Raw genomic sequence first — 25,716 nt, forward strand, 5'->3', positions numbered from 1 at the left:
TTTCCTTCTGCTAACTTGGGGGTTTTTTTTTTGTTCTTCTTTCTCTAATTGCTTTAGGTGTAAGGTTAGGTTATTTATTTAAGATGTTTCTTGTTTCTTGAGGTGGGATTTTATTGCTGTAAACTTCCCTCTTAGAATTCCTTTTGCTGCATCCCATAGGTTTTGGGTTGTCGTGTTTTCATTGTCATTTGTTTCTAGTTATATTTTGATTTCCCTTTGATTTCTTCAGTGCTCTCTTGGTTATTTAGTAGTGTATTGTTTAGCCTCCCTGTTTGTATTTTTTACAGTTTTTTTCCTGTAATTGATATCTAGTCTCATGGCATTGTGGTTGGAAAAGATACTTGATATGACTTCAGTTTTCTTACATTTACCAGGGCTTGATTTGTGACCCAAGATATGATCTATCCTGGAGAATGTTCCATGAGCATTTGAGAAGAAAGTGTATTGTGTTGTTTTTGTATGGAATGTCCTATAAATATTAGTTTAGTCCATCTTGTTTAATGTATCATTCAAAGCTTGTGTTTTCTTATTTATTTTCATTTCGGGTGATCTGTCCATTGGTGAAAGTGTGGTGTTAAAGTCTCCTATATGATTGTGTTACTGTCAATTTCCCTTTTTATGGCTGTTAACACTGCCTTATGTACTGAGGTGCGCCTATGTTGGGTGCATATATATTTATAATTGTTATATCTTCTTCTTTGATTGATCCCTTGATCATTATGTAGTGTTTTTCTTTGTCTCTTGTAATAGTCTTTATTTTAAAGTCCACTTTGTCTGATATGAGAATTGCTACTCTAGCTTTCTTTTTATTTCCATTTGCATGGAATATATTTTTCTATCCCCTCACTTTCAGTGTGTATGTGTCCCTAGGTCTGAAGTGGGTCTCTTGTAGATAGCATATATATGGGTGTTGTTTTTGTATCCATTCAGCCAGTCTGTGTCTTTTGTTTGGAGCATTTAATCCATTTACATTTCATGTAGTTATTGATATGTATGTTCCTATTACCATTTTCTTAATTGTTTTGGGTTTGTTATTGTAGGTTTTTTCTTTATGCTGTGTTTCCTGCCTAGAGAAGTTCCTTTAGCATTTGTTGTAAAGCTGGTTTGGTAGTGCTGAATTCTCTTAGCTTTTGCTTGTCTGTGAAGGTTTTAATTTCTCTGTCGAATCTGAATGAGGTCCTTGCTGGGTAGAGTAATCTTGGTTGTAGCGGGTAGAGTAATCTTGGTTGTAGGTTTTTCCATTTCATCATTTTAAATATGGCCTGCTACTCCCTTCTGGCTTGCAGAGTTTCTGCTGAAAGATCAGCTGTTAACCTTATGGGGATTCCCTTGTATGTTATTTGTTGTTTTTCCCTTGCTGCTTTTAATATTTTTTCTTTGTCTGCATTGGGTCTTCGTTGCTGTGCTCAGGCTTTCTTTAGTTGAGGCGAGCAGGGGCTACTCTTCTTTGCGGTGCGCGGGATTCTCATTGCGGTGGCTTCTCTTGTTGCAGAGCACTGCTCTAGGTGCGTGGGCTTCACTAGTTGTGTCGCATGGACTTAGTTGCTCCGGGTCATGTGGGATCTTCCTGGACCAGGGCTCGAACCCATGTCCCCTGCATTGGCAGGCTGATTCTTAACCAGTGCGCCACCAGGGAAGCCGCAGTCTTTTTCAATTTGGAATAATTCTTCAGTCTTCACTTCATTTCATTAACTTGACACTTCTGAAAATTATAGGACAGTAATTTTGTAGAATATTCCTGAATTTGGGTTTGTCTGATATTTTCTCATAATTAGATTCAAGTTTTCCACCTTTGGCACGAATATCACAGACTTGATGCTGTTCTGTTCTCATTGTATCCTATTAGGCGGTACACCATTTTGATTTGTTCCCATTGGTGATGATGTTTACTTTGATCACTTGGTTAAGGTGTTGTCTGTCAGATTTCTTCAGTATAAAGTTACTCTTTCTTTTTGAAATGAATAAGTATTTTGTGGCATGGTACTACTACTTTGAAACTATGTAAATTGTCCTCTAACTTTCAATTTATTTATTTATATCAGTTATGGACTCAGATTTCTTGTTTATTCAATGTTATAACCTGTTACTGTCATTATTCATCTTGTTCAAGTTCCCTGATTTTGCCAGGTGGGAACCCCTTCAGGCTGGCTTCTATGTCCTTTTGACTTTTCTCTTCATTTACCCTTTTATCAGCTTGGGGGTTAGGGGCACTGACACTTTGAATAGTCAGAAATTCACATTTAACTTATAGTTGACCCTCCATATATGCAGTTCCTCAGTATACCCACTTCCTTTGTATCCACAGTGCTACATCCACAATTCAACCATCCACGAACTGTGTAGTACTGTAGTATTTGCTATTGAAAAAAAACTGTGTATAAGTGGACCCACTCAGTTCAAACCATGTTGTTCAAGGGTCAACTGTATATTTTTTTTTTTTTTTTTTTTTTGCAGTATTTTTTTTAATGCGTCATTTCTTTCTGGCACAATAAAATATTTCAGGCCCACCTTGTACTTTCTCTAGTCTACCCCTGGAATGAGCTTTTTTCCAAGAAGCCCTGGTTCCTCTTAGTGGCGAAATGTATTTTGAAACCAAGTTCTGGGTACTAAGTGTGCTCGTTGCTGTTGAGGTTTTGCTACTCTTGGGCCCTCTCAGTGGAGAGAGCTAGCGGAGATACATACACATATATATATATTAGATATATATATTCTAATGTAATGTCTGTATATATCATATACAAACATATATCTGTATTTTTATTTCTATATCTGTATGTAAGAAAAATCATGTTCTCATCTCTCCTTGTAAGTCAAACCCAACACTATAGTGTTTACTTGACAGTGTTTTTCTAGTATTTGTAACTTCTTTCTTAGACAGTATTATCCTTAATATATTTACTTATTTGATGTATCTTCCTGTTCAGTTTTGTATATGTGTGAATGTGTGTATGTTACTTCCACAAAGTGTCAGTGGCCTGGTTTGCTAATCATAAGAATTGGGTGTTCCTGAAAAAACCATAATTCAAAAAGGGTCATGTATCACAATGTTCATTGCAGCTCTATTTACAATAGCCAGGACATGGAAGCAACCTACGTGTCCATCAACAGATGAATGGATAAAGAAGATGTGACACATATATACAATGGAATATTACTCAGCCATAAAAAGAAATGAACTTAAACTATTTGTAGTGAGGTGGATGGACCTAGAGTCTGTCATACAGAGTGAAGTCAGAAAGAGAAAAACAAATACCATATGCTAACACATATATATGGAATTAAAAAAAAAAAAAGGTTCTGAAGAACCGTGGGGCAGGACAGGAATAAAGATGCAGATTTAGAGAAGGGACTTGAGGACAAGACTGGGGGAAGGGTAAGCTGGGACAAAGTGAGAGAGTGGCATGGACTTATATATACTACCAAATATAAAATAGATAGCTAGTAGGAAGCAGCCGCATAGCACAGGGAGATCAGCTCAGTGCTTTGTGACCACCTTGAGGGGTGGGATAGGGAGGGTGGGAGGGAGACGCAAGAGGGAGGAGATATGGGGATATATGTATATGTATAGCTGATTCACTTTTTTATACAGTAGAAACTAACACACCATTGTAAAGCAATTGTATTCCAATAAAGATGATTAAAAGAAGGGGATATTAATTTAGTATCACTGTGTTTATCAGGCAGTAATTAGAAACCCAAGCAGTTTGTCATGGCTTGAGAATAGTGATACTTGGGAGTAGCAATATAAATGTATGTAAAGAAAACAGGTATTGTAGAGCTTTTAAGTATTTAAGGTTCAAATGCCCAACTCTGAACATAGTAAGCAAAGTTTTAGAAATCTTGACATTATTTATTTATGAAGCTGGATAGGGAAAAGAGCTCTAGATGGAGTGTCAGGAGACTTGGATTCCAGTATCAACTGTTCCACTAGGTTATCTTTGCGTTATTAGACATATCACTTAATCATTATCATCCTATAAAATAGGGAATTGGTGAAGGCACAAGGAGAGAGATGGGTGATTACTGAGGGTACTTTCAGTGACTGTATGTCCCAGTGTTAGAGTGAGCAAGAGGGAAACTTGTGTGATTTCAATCAGTGATTTCATTTATGGGTAGAAAATCCTGGAAAATTTGAACTTGAAGGGAATATCCAAAGATACTACTTTGTGAACTTGAAGGGAATATCTGAAGATTCTCTTTTGTATTGACAATTTTACATGCAGTAATCTCATTATTTTAGATTATAGTAATAATAGCTAATAGTCATATTATGCTTTATAGTATATAAAGTTTTTTTTAACATTTATATTCTTATTTGAGCCTTATGATACACCTGTAAGTTAGGTAAGGCAGATATTATTGTTCCTTCTTTGTAAATGAGAAAGTGAGACCCTAAGAGGTCCAGTTGCTTGATCAATGTTACATATATAGAGTCAGAGCTGAAATTTGAAGCTAGGTCTTTTTTTTTCAATCTATATATACTTTATAAAATGGAAATTTTCAAATGTACTTATTCTTTCCAGTTTTTGGTGTAAATTTGACAATTATTTATGCTTTGTAATCTTTTTCATGTTTTTTCCTTCCACTTTTTGTTGTAGTCTAATGTAATATTTTTAAGGAAATCCCTGACATGTTATTTAAATTATAAATACTTAAGTATGTCTCTAACTGATAATAACTGATATGTTTTTAATATAGCCATGATGCAGTTATTATCAGTTATTCCATATCATCTCATACCAGTTCATATTAAAATTTTTAAAATTGCAATAAATATCTTTTTGTAGTTGGTTTTGTTTTTTTGGATTAGTGTGTATTACCTTTGGATAGTCTCTTGAATTTCTTTTAATCAGTAACAGTGGCCTCTTTTGTTTTTCCTTTAATTGCCACAGATTTATTGAAGAAACTGGATCATTGGTCTTGTTTATGTCCTACATTCTGGATTTGATTGCTTCCTTTTGGTGTCATATATATGTTGACAGTGGGAACCCCTACAGATTGGCTTCTGTGTCCTTTTGATCTGGACTCAATTAGTCCTTGATATTCCCTTGCTTTTTGGCACAAGGTGTCCCAGGTTCTTCTTACATATTTCTTGCCCAGCCCTTAAATTAGTCATTTCATTAAAGTATTTTCAGTTCCTGTTATTGCATTATGCAAATAGCCTATTTCAGTAGCAGTGGACTAGGATTGAGGGAGAGATAACTGAAAATTTGTTAAAAATGATGGTGAGAAGTGCCAAAATGAAAAAGATTGACAGTACTAAGGGTTGACAAAGATGTGGCATATCTGGAACATTTACATATCACTGGTGGGAGTGTAAATAAGTTCAATTAGTACAACCACTTTGGAATACTATTTGGCAGTCTCATCTTAAGCTGAACATATACATGTCCTGTGACCCAGCAATTTCACTTCTTACTGTATATTCAGCAGAAATGTGAACATGTATACCAAAAGCCACATTCAAGAATAAGCAGAGAGCATTATTTAGAACAGTTGCAAACTGGAAATAACCCAAATATCTATCAGCAGTAGAAAGGATAAATGGATTATGGTGTGTACACAAATGGAATACTGTACAGTAATGAGAATGAATAAACCATTGCTATAATGCCATACTGTGGACGATTCTCACCAACATAATATTAAGCAAAGGAAGCCAGGCACTATTTGATTTTATAAAGTAGAAAACTAGACAAAATATATGTTAGAAGTCAAGATAATGGCTAATTTTTGTTGTTGAAGTATAGTTGATTTACAGTATTATATGTTTCAGGTGTACAGCACAGTGATTTAGTATTTTTATAGGTTATACTGTATTTAAAATTATTATGAAATATTGGCTATAATCCTGTGCTGTACAATATATCCTTGTAGCTTACTTATTTTATACATAGTAGTTTGTACATCTTAATCCCCTACTCCTATTTTACTCCTCTTCCTCTTCCCACTGGTAACCACTAGTTTCCTCTCTATGTCTGTGAGTCTGTTTCTGTTTTGTAATATTCATTTGTTTGTTTTATTTTTTTAGGTTCCATTATAAGTGATAACACCCAGTATTTGTCTTTCTCTGTGTGACTTATTTCACTAAGCATAATACCCTCCAGATCCATCTGTGTTGTTGCAAATGGCAAAATTTCATTTTTTTTATGGTTGAGTAGTATTCCATTTTGTGTGTGTGTGTGTGTGTGTGTGTGTGTGTACACGTACACCACATCTTCTTTATCCGTTTATCTGTTGATGGACACTTGGGTTGCTTCCATATCTTGGCTATTGTAAATAATGCTGCTGTAAACATTGGGTGCATGTATCTTTTCCAAGCAGTGTTTTTGTTTTCTTCAGATATATACCCAGGAGTGGAATTGCTGGATCATATGGTAGTTCTATTTTTAATTTTTTGAGGAACCCCATACTGTTTTCCATAGAGGCTGCACCCATTTTCATCCCCACCAGCAGCGTATAAGGGTTCCCCTTTATCCACATCTTTGCCAACATTCGTTATTTGTGTTCTTTTTAATGATTGCCATTCTGACAGGTGTTAGATGATGTCTCATTGTAGTTTTGATTTGCATGTCTCTGATGATTAGCGATGTTGAGCATCTTTTTATGTGCCTCTTGGCCATTTGTATGTCTTTGGAAAAATGTTCAGGTTTTCTGCCCAATTTGTAATCAGGTTGTTTGGGTTTTTTTGATATTGAGGTATATGAGCTGTCTATATGTTTGGAATATTAACCCCTTATTGGTCATGTAATTTGCAAATATTTTCTACGATTCACTAGGTTGTTTTTGTCAGTGGTTTCCTTTGCTGTGCAAAAGCTTTTAAGTTTAATTAGGTCCCATTTGTTTATTTTTGCTTTTGTTTCCTTTGCCTTAGGAGAGAGACCCAAAAAAATATTTCTATGATTTATGTCAAAGAGTGTTCTGCCTATGTTTTCTTCTGGGAGTTTTATGGTTTCTAATCTTACATTTAGGTCTTTTTTTTTGGGGGGCTGCGTTGGGTCTTAGTTGAGGCACACAGGATCTTCATTGTGGCATGCAGGCTCTTCATTGTGGTGTGCAGGCTTCTCCCTAGTTGTGGCGTGTGGGTTTTTCTCTCTCTAGTTGTGGCGTGTGGGCTCCAGAGCGCGTGGGCTCTGTAGTTTGTAGCTCAAGGACTCTCTAGTTGAGGCTCTTCATTGTGGTGTGCAGGCTTCTCTAGTTGTGGCGTGTGGGTTTTTCTCTCTCTAGTTGTGGCGTGTGGGCTCCAGAGCGCGTGGGCTCTGTAGTTTGTAGCTCAAGGACTCTCTAGTTGAGGCACATGGGCTCAGTAGTTGTGGCGTGCGGGCTTAGTTGCCCTGCAGCATGTGGGTTCTTAGTTCCCCGACCAGGGATTGAACCTGCGTCCCCTGCATTGGAAGATGGATTCTTTACCACTAGACCACCAGGGAAGTCCCACAGTTAGGTCTTTAATCCATTTTGAGTTTACTTTTGTATATGATATGAGAAAATGTTCTAATTCATACTTTTACATGTAGCTGTAGCGTTTCCCCAGCACCACTTATCAAAGGGACTGTCTTTTCCCCATTGTATATTCTTTCCTCCTTTGTTGTAGATTAATTGACCATAAGTGTGTGGGTTCATTTCTTGGCTGTCTCTTCTGTTCCATTGATCTGTGTGTCTGTCTTTTTAAAAATTTGTTTATTTATTTATTTTTGGCTGTGTTGGGTCTTTGTTGCTGCACACGGGCTTTCTCTAGCTGTGGCGAGTGGGGGCTGCTCTTTGTTGCAGTGCACGGGCTTCTCATTGCAGTGGCTTCTCTTGTTGCGGAGCATGGGCTCTAGGCACGCGGGCTTCAGTAGTTGTGGTACACGGGCTCAGTAGTTGTGGCTTGTGGGCTCTGGAGTGCAGGCTCAGTAGTTGTGGTGTATGGGCTTAGTTGCTCTGTGGCATGTGGGATATTCCCAGACCAGGGCTCAAACCTGTGTTCCCTGCATTGGCAGGCAGATTCTTAACCACTGAGCCACCAGGGAAGTCCTGTGTGTCTGTTTTTGTGCCATTAACATACTGTTTTGATCATGGTAGCTTTGTAGTATAGTCTAAAGGCAGGGAGCATGATTCCTCCAGGTTTGTTCTTTTTTCTCAAGATTGCTTTGGTGGTGGTGGCTTTTTATTTTATTTTATTTTTTAGGTGGAAGGAAGCAAATTTTGTTATTAATAATAATCGTAACAATAGCTGCTAATGTTTATGGAATTCTCACAACACTGCAGATGCTTTGCATGCACTTAATTTAAATTAATTTACTTTCAGTTCTCCTAAGAACCCCCAAAAGAAGGCCCTTTATAATCCATATTTAGTCTCTGTACTCTGTGCTCAACATATAAAAGATTCTGAAAGGAGCAGTCTTTTTTTTCTTTTTTGGCTGCATTGGGTCTTCGTTGCTGCACATGGGCTTTCTCTAGTTGTGGCAAGCTCAGCCTAATCCCGCGTTGAGAAACGCGGGCTTCTCATTGAGGTGGCTTCTCTTGTTGTGGAGCACAGGCTCCAGGCGTGTGGGCTACAGTAGTTGTGGTGCATGGGCTCAGTAGTTGTGGAGCATGGGCTTAGTTGCTCTGCACCATGTGGTATCTTCCGGGACTAGGGATTGAACCTGTGTCCCCTGCACTGGCAGGTGGATTTTTAACCACTACACCACCAGGGAAGCCCAGGAGCACAGTCTTAAAGGAGATGGACTTGTGAAAACAAGACATTGCAGTACAATTTGATGCCTGAGAGGATACTACAGCAGCTCCCAAGAGGAAGGGCCTAGCTTCTTGCTGGGGAGGACGAAGCCTGATGGTGGCTATTTTTGATGGTGGTAGAGTAGTTACTGGGAGAGTTGGTCATGTTTTACTTCCTTATCTGGGTGCTTCTTATTTGTGTGTGTTTTGTGAAAATTCATTGAGCTGTACATTTAATATTTTTGCATATTTCTGTATGAATATTAAAAATTTGAAAATTTATGAATTTTTCTTCTGTTTTTAGATTTGATAGTAAATAAAATGCAATTAAAGGGGTCACTTTTAAAGTACCTAGTCTTTACAAGGCCAGGTGCTTGCTGTTGGGAGTATAATGTTGAATAAATGGGAGTCTTGTTTTCTAAGGACTCATGATTCTTTTTGGAAGACACATACTCAAAAAACATGAAGGGAATTCCTTGGCCGTCCAGTGGTTAGGATTAGGCACTTTCACTGCCAGCGCCTGGGTTCAATCCCTGGTTGGGGAACTAAGATCCCACAAGCCACACAGCATGGCCAAAAAAACAAACAGCAACAACAACAAACCCATGAGACTAGACAGACTAGTGAGAATGTAGTGTTTGAAGCCATTCCTAAAGTTGACACAGTGCTTTTGTTTCTGTGTTTTTGTTTATTTTTAAGATATCTTAATCATGTCCTTTTGTTCTCTCTTTTCTTTTTGTAGCACCTGACAGATACCTCACATGGTGTAAGAAATAAGTGTCTGCAATTACTTGGTAATCTGGGTTCTTTGGAGAAAAGTGTCACAAAAGATGCAGAAGGCCTAGCTGTCAGAGACGTCCAGAAGATTATAGGGGATTACTTCAGTGACCAGGACCCACGTGTCAGAACAGCAGCTATAAAAGCCATGGTAAACGTGATCATGGAAACTAAATGGAGATACTGTTTTTTGTTTTTTTTTTAAGTTAATGGCTAATGCCACCTTGGATACATTCTGAATCCCCCCCAGGGTATACTTTATGCACACTTTCAGGAAGGTGTTGGTGGCATCACAGAACTCAAAGGCACACATTCCTTTACAACAGTTGCTTATCTTTGGGCTTCTTTGGTAGCTTTCACCTGCATTTCTGAAACATGGAAGGTACAACTTGTATCCCAGGTCTATGGGAGAGATGTTACTTGGTATTATAGTACAGTAGGTACAGGTTATACCTTTGTATTTCAGAAGTATAGGTGAAAGTTATGGGGGAGGGTTGCTCTTTAGAGGGAGATGGTGTTAACCATTTCTTCCTCAGCCTCCTTATCATTATTTCGTATTTTTTCTGATATCCCCTTGGGACAGTCCATGGGTTAGATTGATTAAGTGTTTGAGTGTTTCTACTGAAAAGTCCAGGTTTCTTATTTATATAGCACTGATTTTGGCCAGAGGGAACCATGTTAATGTGATATAATGGGGAAAAAATATATGAGATTGTGGGGAGACATTGGAAATATTGATTTTTTTTCAGAATACTTAAACTGTATCTTTATTATCTAGTTGCAGCTCCATGAAAGAGGACTGAAATTATACCAAACAATTTATACTCAGGTACCTTAAATGATTGCTGTCTAGAAGAGGAGGGAGGTGGAGAAATCATGAAACTGGGAGGGTGGCACGCTGGTGGTCAGAATTTGAAAACGTAGAGCTTCAGCTGGCTAACAGTGGCAGTGTGTGATGAATGTGCAGTTGTATCCAAAACATACATTCTAAGAAGAGAATGGGGAATATGTAATGAATAGCACTAGTGCATGTGAGGAGGACATTTGGGAGGATTTAGGTAGCTCAGTATGAATGCCAGAGTATACAAAGAGAAGTGTAGTGTTCAGAGTAAGGAGAGTGGTAGTCTTGTTGATCTCTGTTTGGTTGACTGAAATTGACTTCAAACCTGAAGTCAATTCAGGGCACCACACTTGAGAAACTGGAGTATTTCTGGAGGAGGATGACCAAGACCATGGGATCATATGAAAAGATATCACATGATTGTTATAGCATTGGTAAGGAAAAGCACAATGAAATTATAGTATCATTAGGAGAAGCTGACCGAGTGCCTAACCAAAAGCCCTTACATTTATTCTTGTAGAATAATTGGATGTATCCACGCTCAGAGACCAGTTTTTGTTAGCCTATTGAGAGTGGTTTTAGCTTTTAGAGGAAGAGGATAATTAGCCAAACCCCTATGACTGATGTGTAAACCAAGTACGTTCTTTTACAAATGAAGTAGAATGAGTTCAGAATGGTTATGTTGGTGTGACCTATAGGAAAACTGTGTGGGAAACCAAATAATTAAAGGAAACTTGTAGAGTAAGGACTCAAAGGAAAAAGAGTTAGTCCGATGATTCAGACGTTTAGTGACATAAGACTGTGTCAGTTGGTTAGGCAAGCAATGCTGTGGACCTCAAGGGAGTGAGGATGGAATGATGCGGGAGGATTTGAGATATGAGGTAGAATTAGTTACTATAATGAGTTCATTTTGATTATCTTGAGTTTGAAGGGTTGATGGGATACTTATGAGGAGGTCTGGAACTCAGGAAAGATCAGAGCTGGAGGTGGATATTTGGAGCCATCAATATCTAGGGGTCATGGGGATACCCAGGGAGAGTAAGAAGATTGGAAGTGATGAGGATGGAGCCAGGGGTGAGGTCCAACGTTTAAGAAAGGAGCCCTAATATGGAACTGAGGAGCAGCTTGATGGAGGAGGAGGAAGAATATATTCCAGAAAAGGCAAGAGGGCATTCTCATAGTCAGCAGTGTCAAATGCTGGTGAAAGGTCGTTTAGGATAGCACTGAAATCTGGTCATGGGACTTAGCAACAAAGTGGTCACTAGTGAGTTTAAAGAGAGCAATTTCAGTGGAGTGCTGGGACTGGGGGAATCCAGATCAGGGTCTTTTGAGGTGAGGCATTTAAAGTCTATTGACTATGACTATACTTTAAAGAAACTTGACTATGATAGGAAAGTGGGGTAGAAGTTGGTAGAAGGGGGCATAGGATTAAGGGTTGTTGTTGTTTTTTTTCCTGTATTTTAAAAACAGTTGCTAAGTATGTTTATATGTTGAAGGGAGAGCTAGTGTTACGATAGAAGAGACAAAGGGGAATAAATGCTGGAGTAAGTTCCTTGAGGCAGAAAATCAGATTCATGAGCTGATTCATCCAACAAATGTTAGTGAGTACCTAAATGCTGGCTGTATAATGCCAAGCATGTTATAATAGATAGGACCCATGCCCTTCACATTGTCATAGGTAAGACAGGCAATTAACAAATAAGCAAACACAGTTATAGCATATGAGTATTGCTGTGAGGTAAATCAATAGGATGCTATCATAGAGAATCACAAAGAGGATCTATTTTGGAGGATGGTAAGGGATGGTCATGTGAGGAAGTGATGGGATCCATAGCAAAAGTAGAAGGATTAGGAACTAGAAAGGACCCTTTTCCCTCAGATATTGAGAAAACAAGGGGTGGGAGAATACAGGAATAAATGAATTTATAACTGGTGTGGAGTAGTTGAGTGGGTTTGTGCCTGAGAACCTTGATTTTTCTCAGATAAACAGGTCGCCTTATAGCTGGTAGTAGGATAGAAGTCCTGAGGTAAAGGTTAAGAAAAGCTGCCTTGGGGCTTCCCTGGTGGCGCAGTGATAAGAATCTGCCTGCCAATGCAGGAGACACGGGTTCGAGCCTTGGTCCAGGAAGATCCCACATACTGTGGAGCAACTAAGGCTGTGTGCCACAACTACTGAGCCTGCACTCTAGAGCCCTTGAGCCACAACTACTGTTGTGAGCCGCAACAAGAGAAGCCACTGCAATGAGAAGCCCGTGCACTGCAACGAAGAGTAGCCCCTGCTCACCACAGCTAGAGAAAGCCCACATGAAGCAACGAAGACCCAACACAGCCAAAAAAAAAAAAAAAAAAAAAAAGGCTCATTAGCCACCTTTCTGAAAAAAAGAAAAGCTGCCTTGGGAAATGGAATTGGAAAGCAGGAGTGTAAAAGATTTCAGAGTAGGACTAATAAGGTTTGAGATCATGAATCACCAATCCCCTAGAGAGTGTGGTCTTTGCCAGTGCTCTGCTGCTGCCCTTGTGAAGACTAGAGAAAGTCTTATGTTTGTGGAGCAGCTGTAGCAGAAATCCTGAGGGGGTTGTGTATGATGATGCAGACAATGCTGTCAAGAGACTGAAGTGGCTTTGCAGACGCCGCCACATTGGAACCTCCCACGCTGCCCAACCATGGTCAGCCCTACCGTGTTCTTTGACATTGCCGTCGATGGCGAGCCCTTGGGCCGCGTCTCCTTCGAGCTGTTTGCAGACAGAGTTCCAAAGACAGCAGAAAACTTCCGTGCTCTGAACACTGGGGAGAAAGGCTTTGGTTATAAATGTTCCTGCTTTCACAGAATAATTCCGGAATTTATGTGCCAGGGTGGTGACTTCACACACCATAATGGCACTGGTGGCGAGTCCACTTATGGGGAGAAATTTGATGATGAGAATTTCCTCCTGAAGCATACGGGTCCTGGCATCTTGTCCATGGCAAATGCTGGCCCCAACACAAACGGTTCCCAGTTTTTCATCTGCACGGCCAAGACTGAGTGGTTGGATGGCAAGCATGTGGTCTTTGGCAAGGTGAAAGAGGGCATGAATATTGTGGAAGCCATGGAGCGCTTTGGTTCCAGGAATGGCAAGACCAGCAAGAAGATCACCATTGCTGACTGTGGACAAATCTAGTAATAAATTTGACTTGTGTTTTATCTTAACCACTAGACCATTCCTTCTGTAGCTCAGGAGAGCACCCCTTCATCCCCATCTGCTCAAAATATACTGTAATCTTTGTGCTCTCATTGCACTTCTTTGGGTTCCATATTTTCCTTATTCCCCTCCAAGTTTAGCTGAATTGCAAAGTTAAGTTTATGGTTGTGAAATAAAAACTAAACAACAACAACAAAAAGAGACTGAAGTAAGGACAGGTATAGAGCAAGGAAAAGGTGGTTTATTTGGAAAGAAAGGACAGAATTAAAGCAGTGGTTCTCAACCAAGGTGATTTTGCCCTCCAGGGCACATTTGGCAACGTCTGGAGGTATTTTTGACTATTTCAGTTGCTAGGGAGAGGAAGAGGGTGCAGTGCTACAACGACCTAGTGGGTAGAGGCCAGGGATGCTGCTAAATATCTTATATTGCACAGGACAGCCCCTCACAACGAAGAATTATCTAGTCCAAAATGTCAATAATAGCAAGGTTGAGAGACCCTGCTTAAACGGATAGGTAACTTAAGTGGGATGAAGAGCAGGTGTGATGGGTTAAGTCATGGCGATGGAAGAGCTGGTAGAGTAGCATATATGGTCAAAGCATGGAATATAAGATTTTAAAATTTCAAAAACCGTTTTCTGGGTGTTGTTGAAGTCTAGGGTATAGCTATGACTGTGGGTGGAGTAGGGATATTCCATTTCAGACTAAAGTAAAAAAGGAAAATTTGGCCTCTTTTTGGCAGCTTAACGTTAAAATTGTACATTTATTTAGAGTGCTTGAATTTTCAGATGGACTGTCAGTCAGAAATTTGTGCTCTAGTTTTACAGATAGGGAAAAAACTCATCTTTGGTGTTTGAGCCTGTCAGGGTAGCACTGTGGGCTCCCAGCAAGCTTTGCTATGATTGATGCTGTTCTAGATGGCTTTTGTGCTATCTATCAATCTGTGGTTCTCCTTTCAGACATGGGGTGGGAGGGTACACAGTCAGAGCACAGGCAGAGCAGCTGGCAGAGGCCAAGAATTCTTTGTTGGGCAAAGGTTCAAGAAGTTAAAATCACCCCATATGTGTTTTGATTGGTATCCTTATCCAGCCACCATATCTTCATTTTGAAAATAGTTTGAACATCACCTGGGAGGACACAGAACTAACAGACTTTTGGAATCCTTGTTTGCAGGCTTGTAAATTGCTCTCTGATGACTATGAACAAGTGCGCAGTGCTGCAGTCCAGCTTATCTGGGTTGTCAGTCAGCTCTATCCTGAAAGGTCAGTGTGGGTGTAAGCCAGCTTTTGTTCATTGCTAAGCCATTTTTCTCTCCTCCCACCATGCAGAAAGCCCACCTCCAGAAAAGGAATGTTGGTTAGATTTTTGGAAGGCAGTATGGAATAGGGGAAAAGCATGGACCCTGAAAATCAGGATGCTTGGTCCTTGTTTTTCAGCTCTGCCTTGAACTTTCTGTGTATGCTGGGAAAGACACTTCGCCTCTCTGGGTCCCAACCTCCTCAAATATAGATGAAGAGATTGGATGGTCTTTCTCAAATGCTATCCACTCCACCTCTGCCCAACCCTTAAAAAAAGTCTTTAAAATGGTTTTGGGCACATTTTAGTAAATACAAATGCCAGCTAAAGATACCAGGTGAATTTGAGAATAATGATCCCTTATGTAGTGTTTTCCTGGTTAAAAATATTTTCATAGGGAATTCCCTGGTGGTCCAGTGGTTAGGACTTGGTGCTTTCTCTGCTGAGGGCCTGGGTTCAATCCCTGGTCGGGGAACTATGATTGCACAAGCTGTGAGGTGCGGCCAAAAATAAAAAATTTTTTTTCACGGTAATTAAATAATTTATCTCACAGTGATTCTTTGAGGTGGAGAGACAGGTATTATTTATTCTGTTTTATAGAACTCCTTTTATAGGAAAAAGAAGTGTTTTTTCCTCTTCATTAAACTACCTACTGAAATTGAAAAACAAAAATGAGTTAATAAAGCTATAGACACCACCCCCCATAGACACCACCCCCCACCCCCCGCAAAAAAAAGACTAGCTGGAAATTGTCTTTTCATTTAGGACCAGATTTGCAAGTATGTTTTTTATTGGTTTATTCTGAGACTTGCTATATTGACAGCAATGCAATTATAAGAGAGAATAAACTTAAAGATAACTCTGTGGTAGCTGTTTTTGGTATCTCATAAATCTTTGAATCTTCAGTGTTAAATACTTTTTACTCAAGACACAAATTTGCATTGCAACTAAAAATAAACAAATCCCAGACTGATTTGGTTACTCTGAAATGTATTTCATCATTATAGGATTTGAATTATTCAGTTATCATTTCTATTTGTGCTGATTTTCATTGGTCATTCTCAGTTTATTGAACCTGCAATTTTAGGCTCATGTTTTGTCACTTGTGGTTTCTTTTCTTTTAATTTAGCATTGTCCCAATCCCTTCTTCTAATGAAGAAATTCGCTTAGTTGATGATGCGTTTGGAAAAATTTGTCACATGGTCAGTGATAGCTCCTGGGTGGTTCGAGTTCAAGCTTCAAAGCTATTGGTAAGTTACATCTTCTTTAATGAGCATATTACCTGTTACACTTGTAAAACATTTTGAGAAACTAGATAGAGACAGGTGTAATGCGCTTTTATAAACCTTAGTATTTCTTAAAATAGAAAGAAGTTGTTCCCTTTCCCATAGAGAAGTAATCTTTGAGAACTAGAAAGAATTTTAAAGATAATCCTATTTAATCTTGTTAGCATATTAGACAACCAAAGTCTAGAGAAAAAGGAACATAATAATAAAAATAATTGTTACCGTTACTAAGCACCTGGTATGGCCTAGATACTTTGCTATGAGGCCACTTAATTATCTCATTTATTGTTTTTTTTTATTGGAGTATAATTGCTTTATTATCCCATTTATTCTTACAGTAACCCAGCAAGGTAGGTGCTATTATTCCCACTTCCCAGGTGAGAAAGCTGAGGCTCTGAGAATTTAAGTAAATTATTCAATTTATACAGATAGGAAGTTGTAGAATGAGATTCAGATGCTAATCTGACTTTTAGCCTCATTCTTTCCTACTGTTTTGCCTTTGGGGACTCTAGTATATTTGTAAGAATATTTTTTTCTTTTTTTTCCTGTATGTGGGCCTCTCACTGCTGTGGCCTCTCCCGTTGCGGAGCACAGGCTCCAGACGCACAGGCTCAGCGGCCATGGCTCACGGGCCCAGCCGCTCCGTGGCATGTGGGATCTTCCCGGACCAGGGCGCGAGCCCGTGTCCCCTGCGTTGGCAGGCGGACTCTCAACCACTGCGCCACCAGGGAAGCCCCCTATAAGAAAAATTTTAACTTTTCAGAGATAGAACTGTCTTATAGAAGAAGGAGGGTTGGCGTAATGCTCAGCCTTATTTTATACCTGTGTTGTCTTGGACATGTCACTTTATCTTAGTCTCATTTCCTCATCTGTTAAGTGGCTTATAATATCTCTCATGTTTACATCACAGGGTTGTCATGACACTCAAATGAGATCCTGTCTGTGAATATGTGTATAAATTGTGAAGTACTACACTATGCAAGGTGGTGGGGTTGTTATAATATATAAATATATATGTAACTATCTATAAAAATTTGTATTAATGTCACAGCAAGGATATCTGAAATTCTTTTTGATAACTTCTCTTTTGAGGGCCCCCAACTATGCCAGTCTTAGTAAGATTGTTGGCTAAAAAGTTTGGACTTGATTGTACTGGACACAGATCCTGTGATACCCCTAGTCCTTTGACCAGTATTTTGGGGGTAACTGCTGAAACCTATGTGAAGCACTTTCATGGAAAAATAAGGAACTTGGACGATCTCAGTATTTCCTGCTTACAGATTATATTTCTTGTCCATAATAAAATATAGAGTTAAACAAGCCAGCTGTTAGTGATTTTATTTTTGAATTCACATTTTAAAGCCTTGTTTTGATTTGTGGATATATTAAAATTCAGAACAATCCAATCATTCATCAGATTCCTTCATTCAGCGTGTACTGAGCATCTACAGTGTGCTGTGTGTGTGTGAGGGGATGTTTTAGAGGAATAATTCAATGATATGTTGTCATCTGAGTAGGCAGTTAGAAAAGTAATCCTTAAAGCAGAGTCATTCAAATTTTTTTTTTTTTTTTTTTTTTTTGCAGTACGTGGGCCTCTCACTGTTGTGGCCTCTCCCGTCACGGAGCACAGGCTCCAGACGCGCAGGCTCAGTGGCCATGGCTCATGGGCCGCGGCATGTGGGATCGTCCCAGACCGGAGCACGAACCCATGTCCCCTGCGTCGGCAGGCGGACTCTCAACCACTGCACCACCAGGGAAGCCCCAAATTTTTTAGTTTTGTACCCCATAGAATCTAAAATTCATTTATGTAAAGCTGTATGAATAATGAATCACAGTGGTGAATTGAAAAGATTTTCACTTAGATGACTATAATTTGACTCAAGTGCTTTATGTTATTTAAGTGATTTCAAATCCAAACAACTCTAAATTACATGATTATATGATTATACTTCAAAAGTAATTAATAATCTAATCTTGCTAATAATAATAATTGTTACTATTTATAGAGTTCCTAGCCCACTAAGCTAGGCACTTTTAGTCATACATGCATACACATGCACATACACCCATTTCCTCATATACAGGCACACGTAAATATATGCCTGTACATACACTTATATACATACTGACTTTTTGTTTATAATTATTTTAAACTCCTTGAGGTAGATATTATATTATTTATTTTATAAATAATAAAACTAAGGTTTAGAAAAGTATAATTTGTCCAAGGCCACATAGATAGTAAGTGATACTTCATGCTCTAAAGCCCATGTAGAATTCCTTCCTAGTGCGGGTCCAGTTATGTATTGGGAGCTGCAGTTATGCAGCTAAGGCCCTGCTGGTTTACTAGTTACTCTGTGCAAGCTAAGAGGTAAACTCCCCTGCTCCAATTCTTGAGTAGACAAATTCGTGATCAGGTAAACCATATATGGTCTTTAGACTACATATTCATCAATTCAGCAAACTCTGAGCATAATCTGTGCCTTCAAAAGAGTGGATAGGGCTTCCCTGGTGGCGCAGTGGTTGAGAGTCCACCTGCTGATGCAGGGGACGCGGGTTCGTGCCCCGGTCCGGGAAGATCCCACATGCCGCGGAGCGGCTGGGCCCGTGAGCCATGGCCGCTGAGCCTGTGCGTCTGGAGCCTGTGCTCCGCAACGGGAGAGGCCACAGCAGTGAGAGGCCCACGTACTGCAAAAACAAAAAAAAACAAAAAAACAGAAAAACTATTCTTTGGGCTTCCCTTGTGGCGCAGTGGTTGAGAGTCTGCCTTCCAATGCAGGGGACACGGGTTCGTGCCCCGGTCTGGGAGGATCCCACATGCCGCGGAGCAGCTGGGCCCGTGAGCCATGGCCGCTGAGCCTGCGCGTCCGCAGCCTGTGCTCCACAACGGGAGAGGCCACAACAGTGAGAGGCCCGTGTACCGCAAAAAAAAAAAAAAAAAGTGGATAGTCAGGTAGGTTGACATAGGAATCTGTCAATTACAATACCGGTACTCCTAGGAAAGAGCACCTAACACATGCACAGAAGGCTTCTTGGACGAGGTGTTTCTCAGTTGACTTTGAATGGTGAGTATGGGTTAGCTAGGTAAAGAAGTAGAGAAGGAGAAAATACGAGCAGAGATACATGAGTACACTATCATGCATGCTAATATCATACTAAACTACAATATCATGTTAAACTACAAGCAGTTTAGTACTTCTTGGTGTGGGGGATAATGTTAGATTTGATGATGTGTGACAAGATTAAGCTTGGGAGGAACGTAGAAGCCAGGTTTTCAAGAACTTAGCTGAAATGATAAGGCTTTGGACTTAAGGCCATCTTGTACAGAAAGAATAGAGTCCATTCTCCTTGGCTTATAGCAGGATGAAAAATTTCAGATATGGGATGTATCAGAAAATTCAAAACCATGTAAAGGTTTGGTTTTCAGTTATCTGTAACTTCCCTGATGGAGCAAAGAAACTTGATTTTCAAGAATATAGCTCCATGGGACTATTTAGAATACAGTCACTACTTTGAAATTAATTATGGTAATTGGCATCCTATCTAGAATAGGGTCCTTAGTTTAATGATTTCTTTTTAAGATGTTAAATAATTTAAACCTTATTAGTAAGGCTCCGGAAGTCTTTGACCTTAAAAATTATAACATTTTCAGACAGTTAGATTGTAGACTGTAGGTGTTTATGTTTGTAACTCTGCCCAGGGCTAGTCTTTCCCAGGGCAAATGTAGCTGTCCTAGTCAGTGGCAGTTTTATGTCTCACATAGTAGTCCATCTTTTTTTTTTTTGGTCTGCTCTTTTTCATCACCTAATGAATAGAGGCTAGGAGCTTAAAATTGAAATAGGCAAACAGTGCATAGACTTATGTTATTATACTAGTTGAGCAGTTTTTGTTCTGAGAGCAGGTTTGACGCACTTGTTTGTTAAATATCAGTTTTCTTAGTTTTATAGATTGTTAAGTAGGGGTAGTAGTACAGTTGGAGAGCTTTTACCTGAATATATGTGTCTTGGTCAAAGTATACAGGAATGTAGATGTTTTTCTGATTGGTGAGATGCACTTTATGATGAACTCATTATCTTTTAGGTCCAGATTTCCTCCTTCTGTGCTTTCATAAATGGTGCCATCATTTACCCAGAGGCATTTGAGAATTCTTTCTCTGTGTCTCGTATCCACTGAGTCATCAACTCTTATCAGTACTACCTTCTCGACATACCTTGAATCTATCCCTTCTCTATTTCCACTGTGCTTGTAACAGTTCAGATTTTACTATTTTTCAAGTGGATTATGCTGTAAGGTTCTTGCTATTTGTGGATTTAAAATGGAAAGTTTCAGCTATTCTTACATAACACTGGAAACTTGTTACAAATAATGATGTGCAATTTTTTGAGGCTAGGATCTGAATAGTACCCCCTCTTTGCTACTGTGTTGGGAGAGAGCTCAGTTGAAGGCTTTGGAGGAGGACGTTGAGACTGTGGGTTCCAGTAACTTACTGTGAAGTCATTAAAACTTTCATTCTTTGTAGAAAAACAAAGTGCCTGTTAAAAAGCCAACTGTTGGGGACTTCCCTGGCAGTCCAGTGGTTAAGACACTGCACTTCTAATACAGGGGACACGGGTTCAGTCCCTGGTCGGGGAACTAAGACCCACATGGCTCATGGTGCGGCCAAAAAAAAGACAACTGTTAATGTTGGTGGTAAGACTAAAGAGAAAGTGAGGAGTTCTTAAAAATGTATAGTTTTTATTCATACGACTGATGTTTTGCATTAAAAAAATGAATGTTAGATTTGGTATTGGCTCAGACCTATGTAACAAACTATATACCATGTAGAGATAAGAAAAAGTGGTTTTGAAACTACTTAAGATGAATAGTACAATTGCCCTGCTAGAATTGTAGGAAAGGTGTTAACTTGGGTAAGAGTACTCCCAAAGAACATGTAACTTGATATGGAAAATGTGATTGGAGAAAAAGTCTGAGCCTGTATAAACATTTCCATATTTATTAACTTGGGAATTAGAGAAGATTTCCAATATATTCCTTAAGAATGTCTAGGACGTGCTTTAAATAGCCTCCTAACTTGTGTCTCTGCTTTGTTTTGGGTTCCTTCTGGTCCATTAGCCACATTGCTGCCAAGATGATGTTTATGAGTATAAATCGGATTATGTTTCTCTCTTATTTGAAATGAGCAAGTTACTGAATCTCTCAGCCTCAATTTCTCGTAAAAAATAAATAAATAAAAAGTGAGGATAATGCTCATTCTTCATGGGATTATTGGGAGGGATACATTTTTAAAATGCAAGTCTTTGTACATTACTGAGCTCATTAAATATTTAATAGAAATTATCTATAGAGTTATTATTCATAAGGCAAACTCCTTACCATAGCAAACAAAGACCTTTATGACCTGCTTTCTACCGACACGTCTTGCCTCATTTTCGGTACCCCCGTCCTATATTCTGTTCATAGAAACACTTGATGTTTCCCACATGACATTTTCTTTATGCATTTAATTGTGATTTCCAGTTCCCCGGATACACCTCTCTCTGCCTCCACCCCATACTGCTTTTCTTTAAGTTCCCATAGCACCCTTTATAAATGTATATTATAAAATTTCATACCATAATGCAGTAATCTCTTTACTTGTCAATTTCCCTCACTAGTGTGTGATTGTTGAGTGTAGAGTTGATGTCTTTTTATTTTTGTGTACCTGTTCCTGGTAACTCTAGGCATATAATGGAATGGTTGCTAAGTATACATTTGTTTAATGAATGAATGGACAAATGAATGGAAAGGATGGAATGAAAAGGGATGGAGAGGCAGTGGAGAGTAGTAGTTAAGGCAAAGGATTCTGGAGCCTGGGTTTATAGCCCAGCTCTGTAATTTACACTGTTTGTGACCTTGAATGAATTACTTCATCTTTTTGTGCCTTCTTTCCCTCTTATATAAAACGTGACTAATATTAGTATTTACTTCATAGGGTTGTAGTGAGTATTAAATGAATTAATGTATGTATAAAGCACTTAGAGCAGTGCATGACACCTAGTAGCTCTATATAGGTGCTAGCTGCTGCTGCTAGTGATTTTATTATTTTCCTGATGATTCAAAACCCATAGGGATCTTTACTATCAAGAATAATGTTATCCAAATATCGTATATTAATGCACATATGTGGAACCTAGAAAAATGGTACAGATGAACTGGTTTGCAGGGCAGAAATTGAGACACAGATGTAGAGAACAAATGTATGGACACCAAGGGGGGAAAGTGGGGGTGATGGGGGTGTGATGAATTGGGCGATTGGGATTGACATGTATTCACTGATGTGTATAAAACTGATGACTAATAAGAACCTGCTGTATAAAAAAAAATTAAAATTAAAAAAGAATAATGTTATCTTTATGCATTTAAGTTGGCGGCAAACTTTGAATTTGAAGATATTGTTCAGATCTTAAAAGTTGTTTAATTGCTCTGGATTCTTCCTTTTTATAGGGCTCTATGGAGCAAGTCAGTTCTCATTTCTTGGAACAGACGCTTGACAAGAAGCTGATGTCAGATTTGAGGGTAACTTGAATTCTTTGTTGTTTAAACTGGGTTTCTGAAACCAAAATCAGTGTAGCTATATGCCAAGTTGTGTTGATTTAATTTTACAGCCCATGAATTTGTTAATTAGGATGACTAGATTACATTTTAATTTAAAATCTTAGTAAATTGAACCAAATTACAAGTTACTTTTACAATTGTAAAAGTACTTGTACAATTACAAGAGGCAAGATTCACTTTCTATTTGTTAGAAACTACAAAGGTCTGGTCTTATTTTGTGACTCCTTTCAACAGCAGTTCTCATGGAAGAGTGAGTAAATCCTTTCTCTGAACAGTAACAGAATGCCCTTAAGCTTTGACTGCGATAGTTCTCTGACATAGTTGTCAAGAACAAATATGAGTCTGAGAATATGATAGGAGCATTCATTGTCAGTATCTTTATTTTTTATTTTTATTTTATATTTTTTTGCGGTACGCGGGCCTCTCACCGCCGTGGCCCCTCCCGTTGCGGAGCACAGGCTCCGGACGTGCAGGCTCAGTGGCCATGGCTCATGGGCCCAGCTGCTCCGCGGCATGTGGCACGAACCCGTGTCCCCTGCATCGGCAGGCGGACTCTCAACCACTGCGCCACCAGGGAAGCCCCTGTAGTCTACTTTTTATATTTACCACTACCTCATATGCTTTTTTTTTTCATATTAACTTCATACTTACCATTTTTACTGATAGCATAGTATTCTGTCAAGTAGATGTGCCATCATTTTTTTAGCCCTTTATTATACATTTACAGTTTCTCCTTAATTTTTCCACTGTTATAAATCACATATAGAGAATCACCTTCATGGATATTAGATCTTTTCTTGTTTTGATTTATTCCATAAGATGAATTCTTGGGAATGGTTGGGGAGTTAATATCTGTGCTTCATGAAACATTGCCACATGGCTTTCTTGAAGGACATTCCCTTCATTTGAGGTCAGTGATTGCTTAAGTGTTCTTTGTGTATACTGGGGTGGAAGTGCAAAGAAGGACACGCTCATGGTGAATGGTGAGGGATGGGTAATGCAAAGGTTTCTAAGACACTTCGCAAGGTACAAACTTTACTTCTGCGTCTGACCCACATCCTTGTAGGCTCAGGTGCTATATTTCATCAGTGCCTTTGAGATGATCAGCCATGAGGATGTGGGCTCACACCAGGAAGGTTCACAGAGGCTGATATCAGCCAGTTTATTCATTTATGAAGGTAACTGTAACTGTCAAGTAGACTCAATATTTACTTACTTTAGCTGACTAGTATATTCCCCCTTAGGCAATCTGTGAAGAAAGTAAATTTACTAGACCCTTGCTTGGTGAGCATAGTGTTGTCAAATAGAGGCTTACTTCTATGGGATGAAAAAAATTATTTTCTAGGGCCAGTGTATTGTCTACCCAGGATGGTGCTTGGAAGGACACTGCCATTATTTACCTCTCTGGTTCTCCCTTTCCTGTGTTGCCATGGCAAACATAACCACCTGTCCAGTCAACATTCTTGTGCTATCTTTAATGAAGTTACTATCTTTAATAAGGTTACTATCAGCTATTGATGACCTGAGAACCTTGGTCTTAACTTCAAGTTGAATTTGCATTTCTCTGCTCTGATCTATTGAGTATTTTTTTTTTTAAATGTAACGCTCAGAGAGCAATCTTATTTCCTACTTTCTCATGTTCTTGGGGTGCAACTTAGTTCTCACGAATCTCTATCAAGTGGTAATTGTTGTCTTCTATAGAGGAAACGCACTGCACATGAACGTGCCAAGGAACTTTACACTTCAGGAGAGTTTTCCAGCGGCAGGAAGTGGGGAGATGATGCTCCCAAGGAAGAAGTAGATACAGGGGCTGTGAACTTGATCGAGTCAGGAGCTTGTGGAGCCTTTGTTCATGGATTGGAAGATGAAATGTATGGTAAGAATGACTTCATAAAAATAACAGTGCCCATTTACTGAGTGGCTGCTATGTATCTGGTATTGTACTGAGTGATATATACAGGTTGTCTCACTTAATCTTTATAGTCACTCAATGAAGTATCTACTATTATTTTAATTTTATAAACAGAAGAGGTTGAGGTTCACGTGGTATGGATCAGTGGTTAAGAGCATGGACTTCGGGTTCAGTCAATTTAGGTTCAAATTCTAGCATTTTTGTAAAACAAGGTTAATAGCAAGTGTTTCTGAATTGTTATAATGAAATGACATTACATATACATGACATGATACATAACCCAGTTATAGTAAGCACTTAATAAATGGTAGTAAAAATTGATATTTATACTGATAACAATTGTACTTTCTTATTAGTCACTCAGCTAGTAAGAGACAGAAGCAAGATTTAAACCCAGGTTAGTCTGACTAACTAATGACTAATCAAGCCTTTATTTTGCCTTCATTTTTGAAAGATAGTTTCACTGGGAATCAAATTCTAGATTAATAGTGGTTTATTTGTTTATTTTTTTGTCCTTTAAACATCTTGTTCCACAGTTTTTCAGTTTGCATTTTTCTGTTGAGAACTCTGCTGTCATTTTAAATCTTTGTTCTTCCGTACATAATGTATCTTTTTTTCTCTAGCTGCTTTTAAGCTTTTCTCTTTATCACTGGTTTTAAACGATCTAATTATAATATGCCTTGGTATAATTTTCTTCATGTTTCTTATACTTGGAGTTTGTTGAGCTTCTTGGATCTATGGGTTTGTGGTTTTTATTTGGAAAATCTTTGACTGTTATTTCTTTAAATATTTTTCTGGCCCCATGCTCCTTTGGGGACTCCCAATTACATATATATTAGGCTACTGAGGTTGTCCTGCAGCTCACAGATGCTCTATTCTTTTTTTTCCATGTAACCTTTTTTTCCTGCTCTATTCTTTTTTTTCCATGTAACCTTTTTTTCCTATTTGTTTCATTTTGGATAATGTTTATTGCTTTGTCTTGGAGTTCACTAATCTTTTCTTCTGCAGTGTCTAATCTGCTGTTAATTCCATCCAGTATATTTTTCATCTCAGACATTGTAGTTTTCATCCCTAGAAGTTTGATGAGAATTTGCATTTGTTTAGTATCTTCTGTATCGCTACTTAATACGCTTAAT

The 25,716-nt window shown here is 38.8% G+C and overlaps 1 protein-coding gene and 1 pseudogene across 2 annotated transcripts in view; both read left to right on the forward strand.

Moving 5' to 3' along the window:
* The window catches only part of INTS4 (integrator complex subunit 4), a 110,928-nt gene that overhangs the window by 32,525 nt on the left and 52,687 nt on the right, over nucleotides 1–25,716 (forward strand). For both annotated transcript variants that reach the window (XM_065881454.1, XM_065881455.1), the window contains 6 exons: nucleotides 9,440–9,625; nucleotides 10,253–10,303; nucleotides 14,666–14,754; nucleotides 15,918–16,038; nucleotides 22,558–22,629; nucleotides 24,370–24,544. In XM_065881454.1, coding sequence (XP_065737526.1) covers nucleotides 9,440–9,625; nucleotides 10,253–10,303; nucleotides 14,666–14,754; nucleotides 15,918–16,038; nucleotides 22,558–22,629; nucleotides 24,370–24,544 — 694 coding nt within the window. The remainder of the gene's footprint in view (nucleotides 1–9,439; nucleotides 9,626–10,252; nucleotides 10,304–14,665; nucleotides 14,755–15,917; nucleotides 16,039–22,557; nucleotides 22,630–24,369; nucleotides 24,545–25,716) is intronic.
* LOC136126352 (peptidyl-prolyl cis-trans isomerase A pseudogene) lies at nucleotides 12,980–13,474 on the forward strand (annotated as a pseudogene).

The sequence above is a fragment of the Phocoena phocoena genome, chromosome 8, assembly GCF_963924675.1.
Source record: "Phocoena phocoena chromosome 8, mPhoPho1.1, whole genome shotgun sequence".
NCBI lineage: Eukaryota > Metazoa > Chordata > Mammalia > Artiodactyla > Phocoenidae > Phocoena > Phocoena phocoena.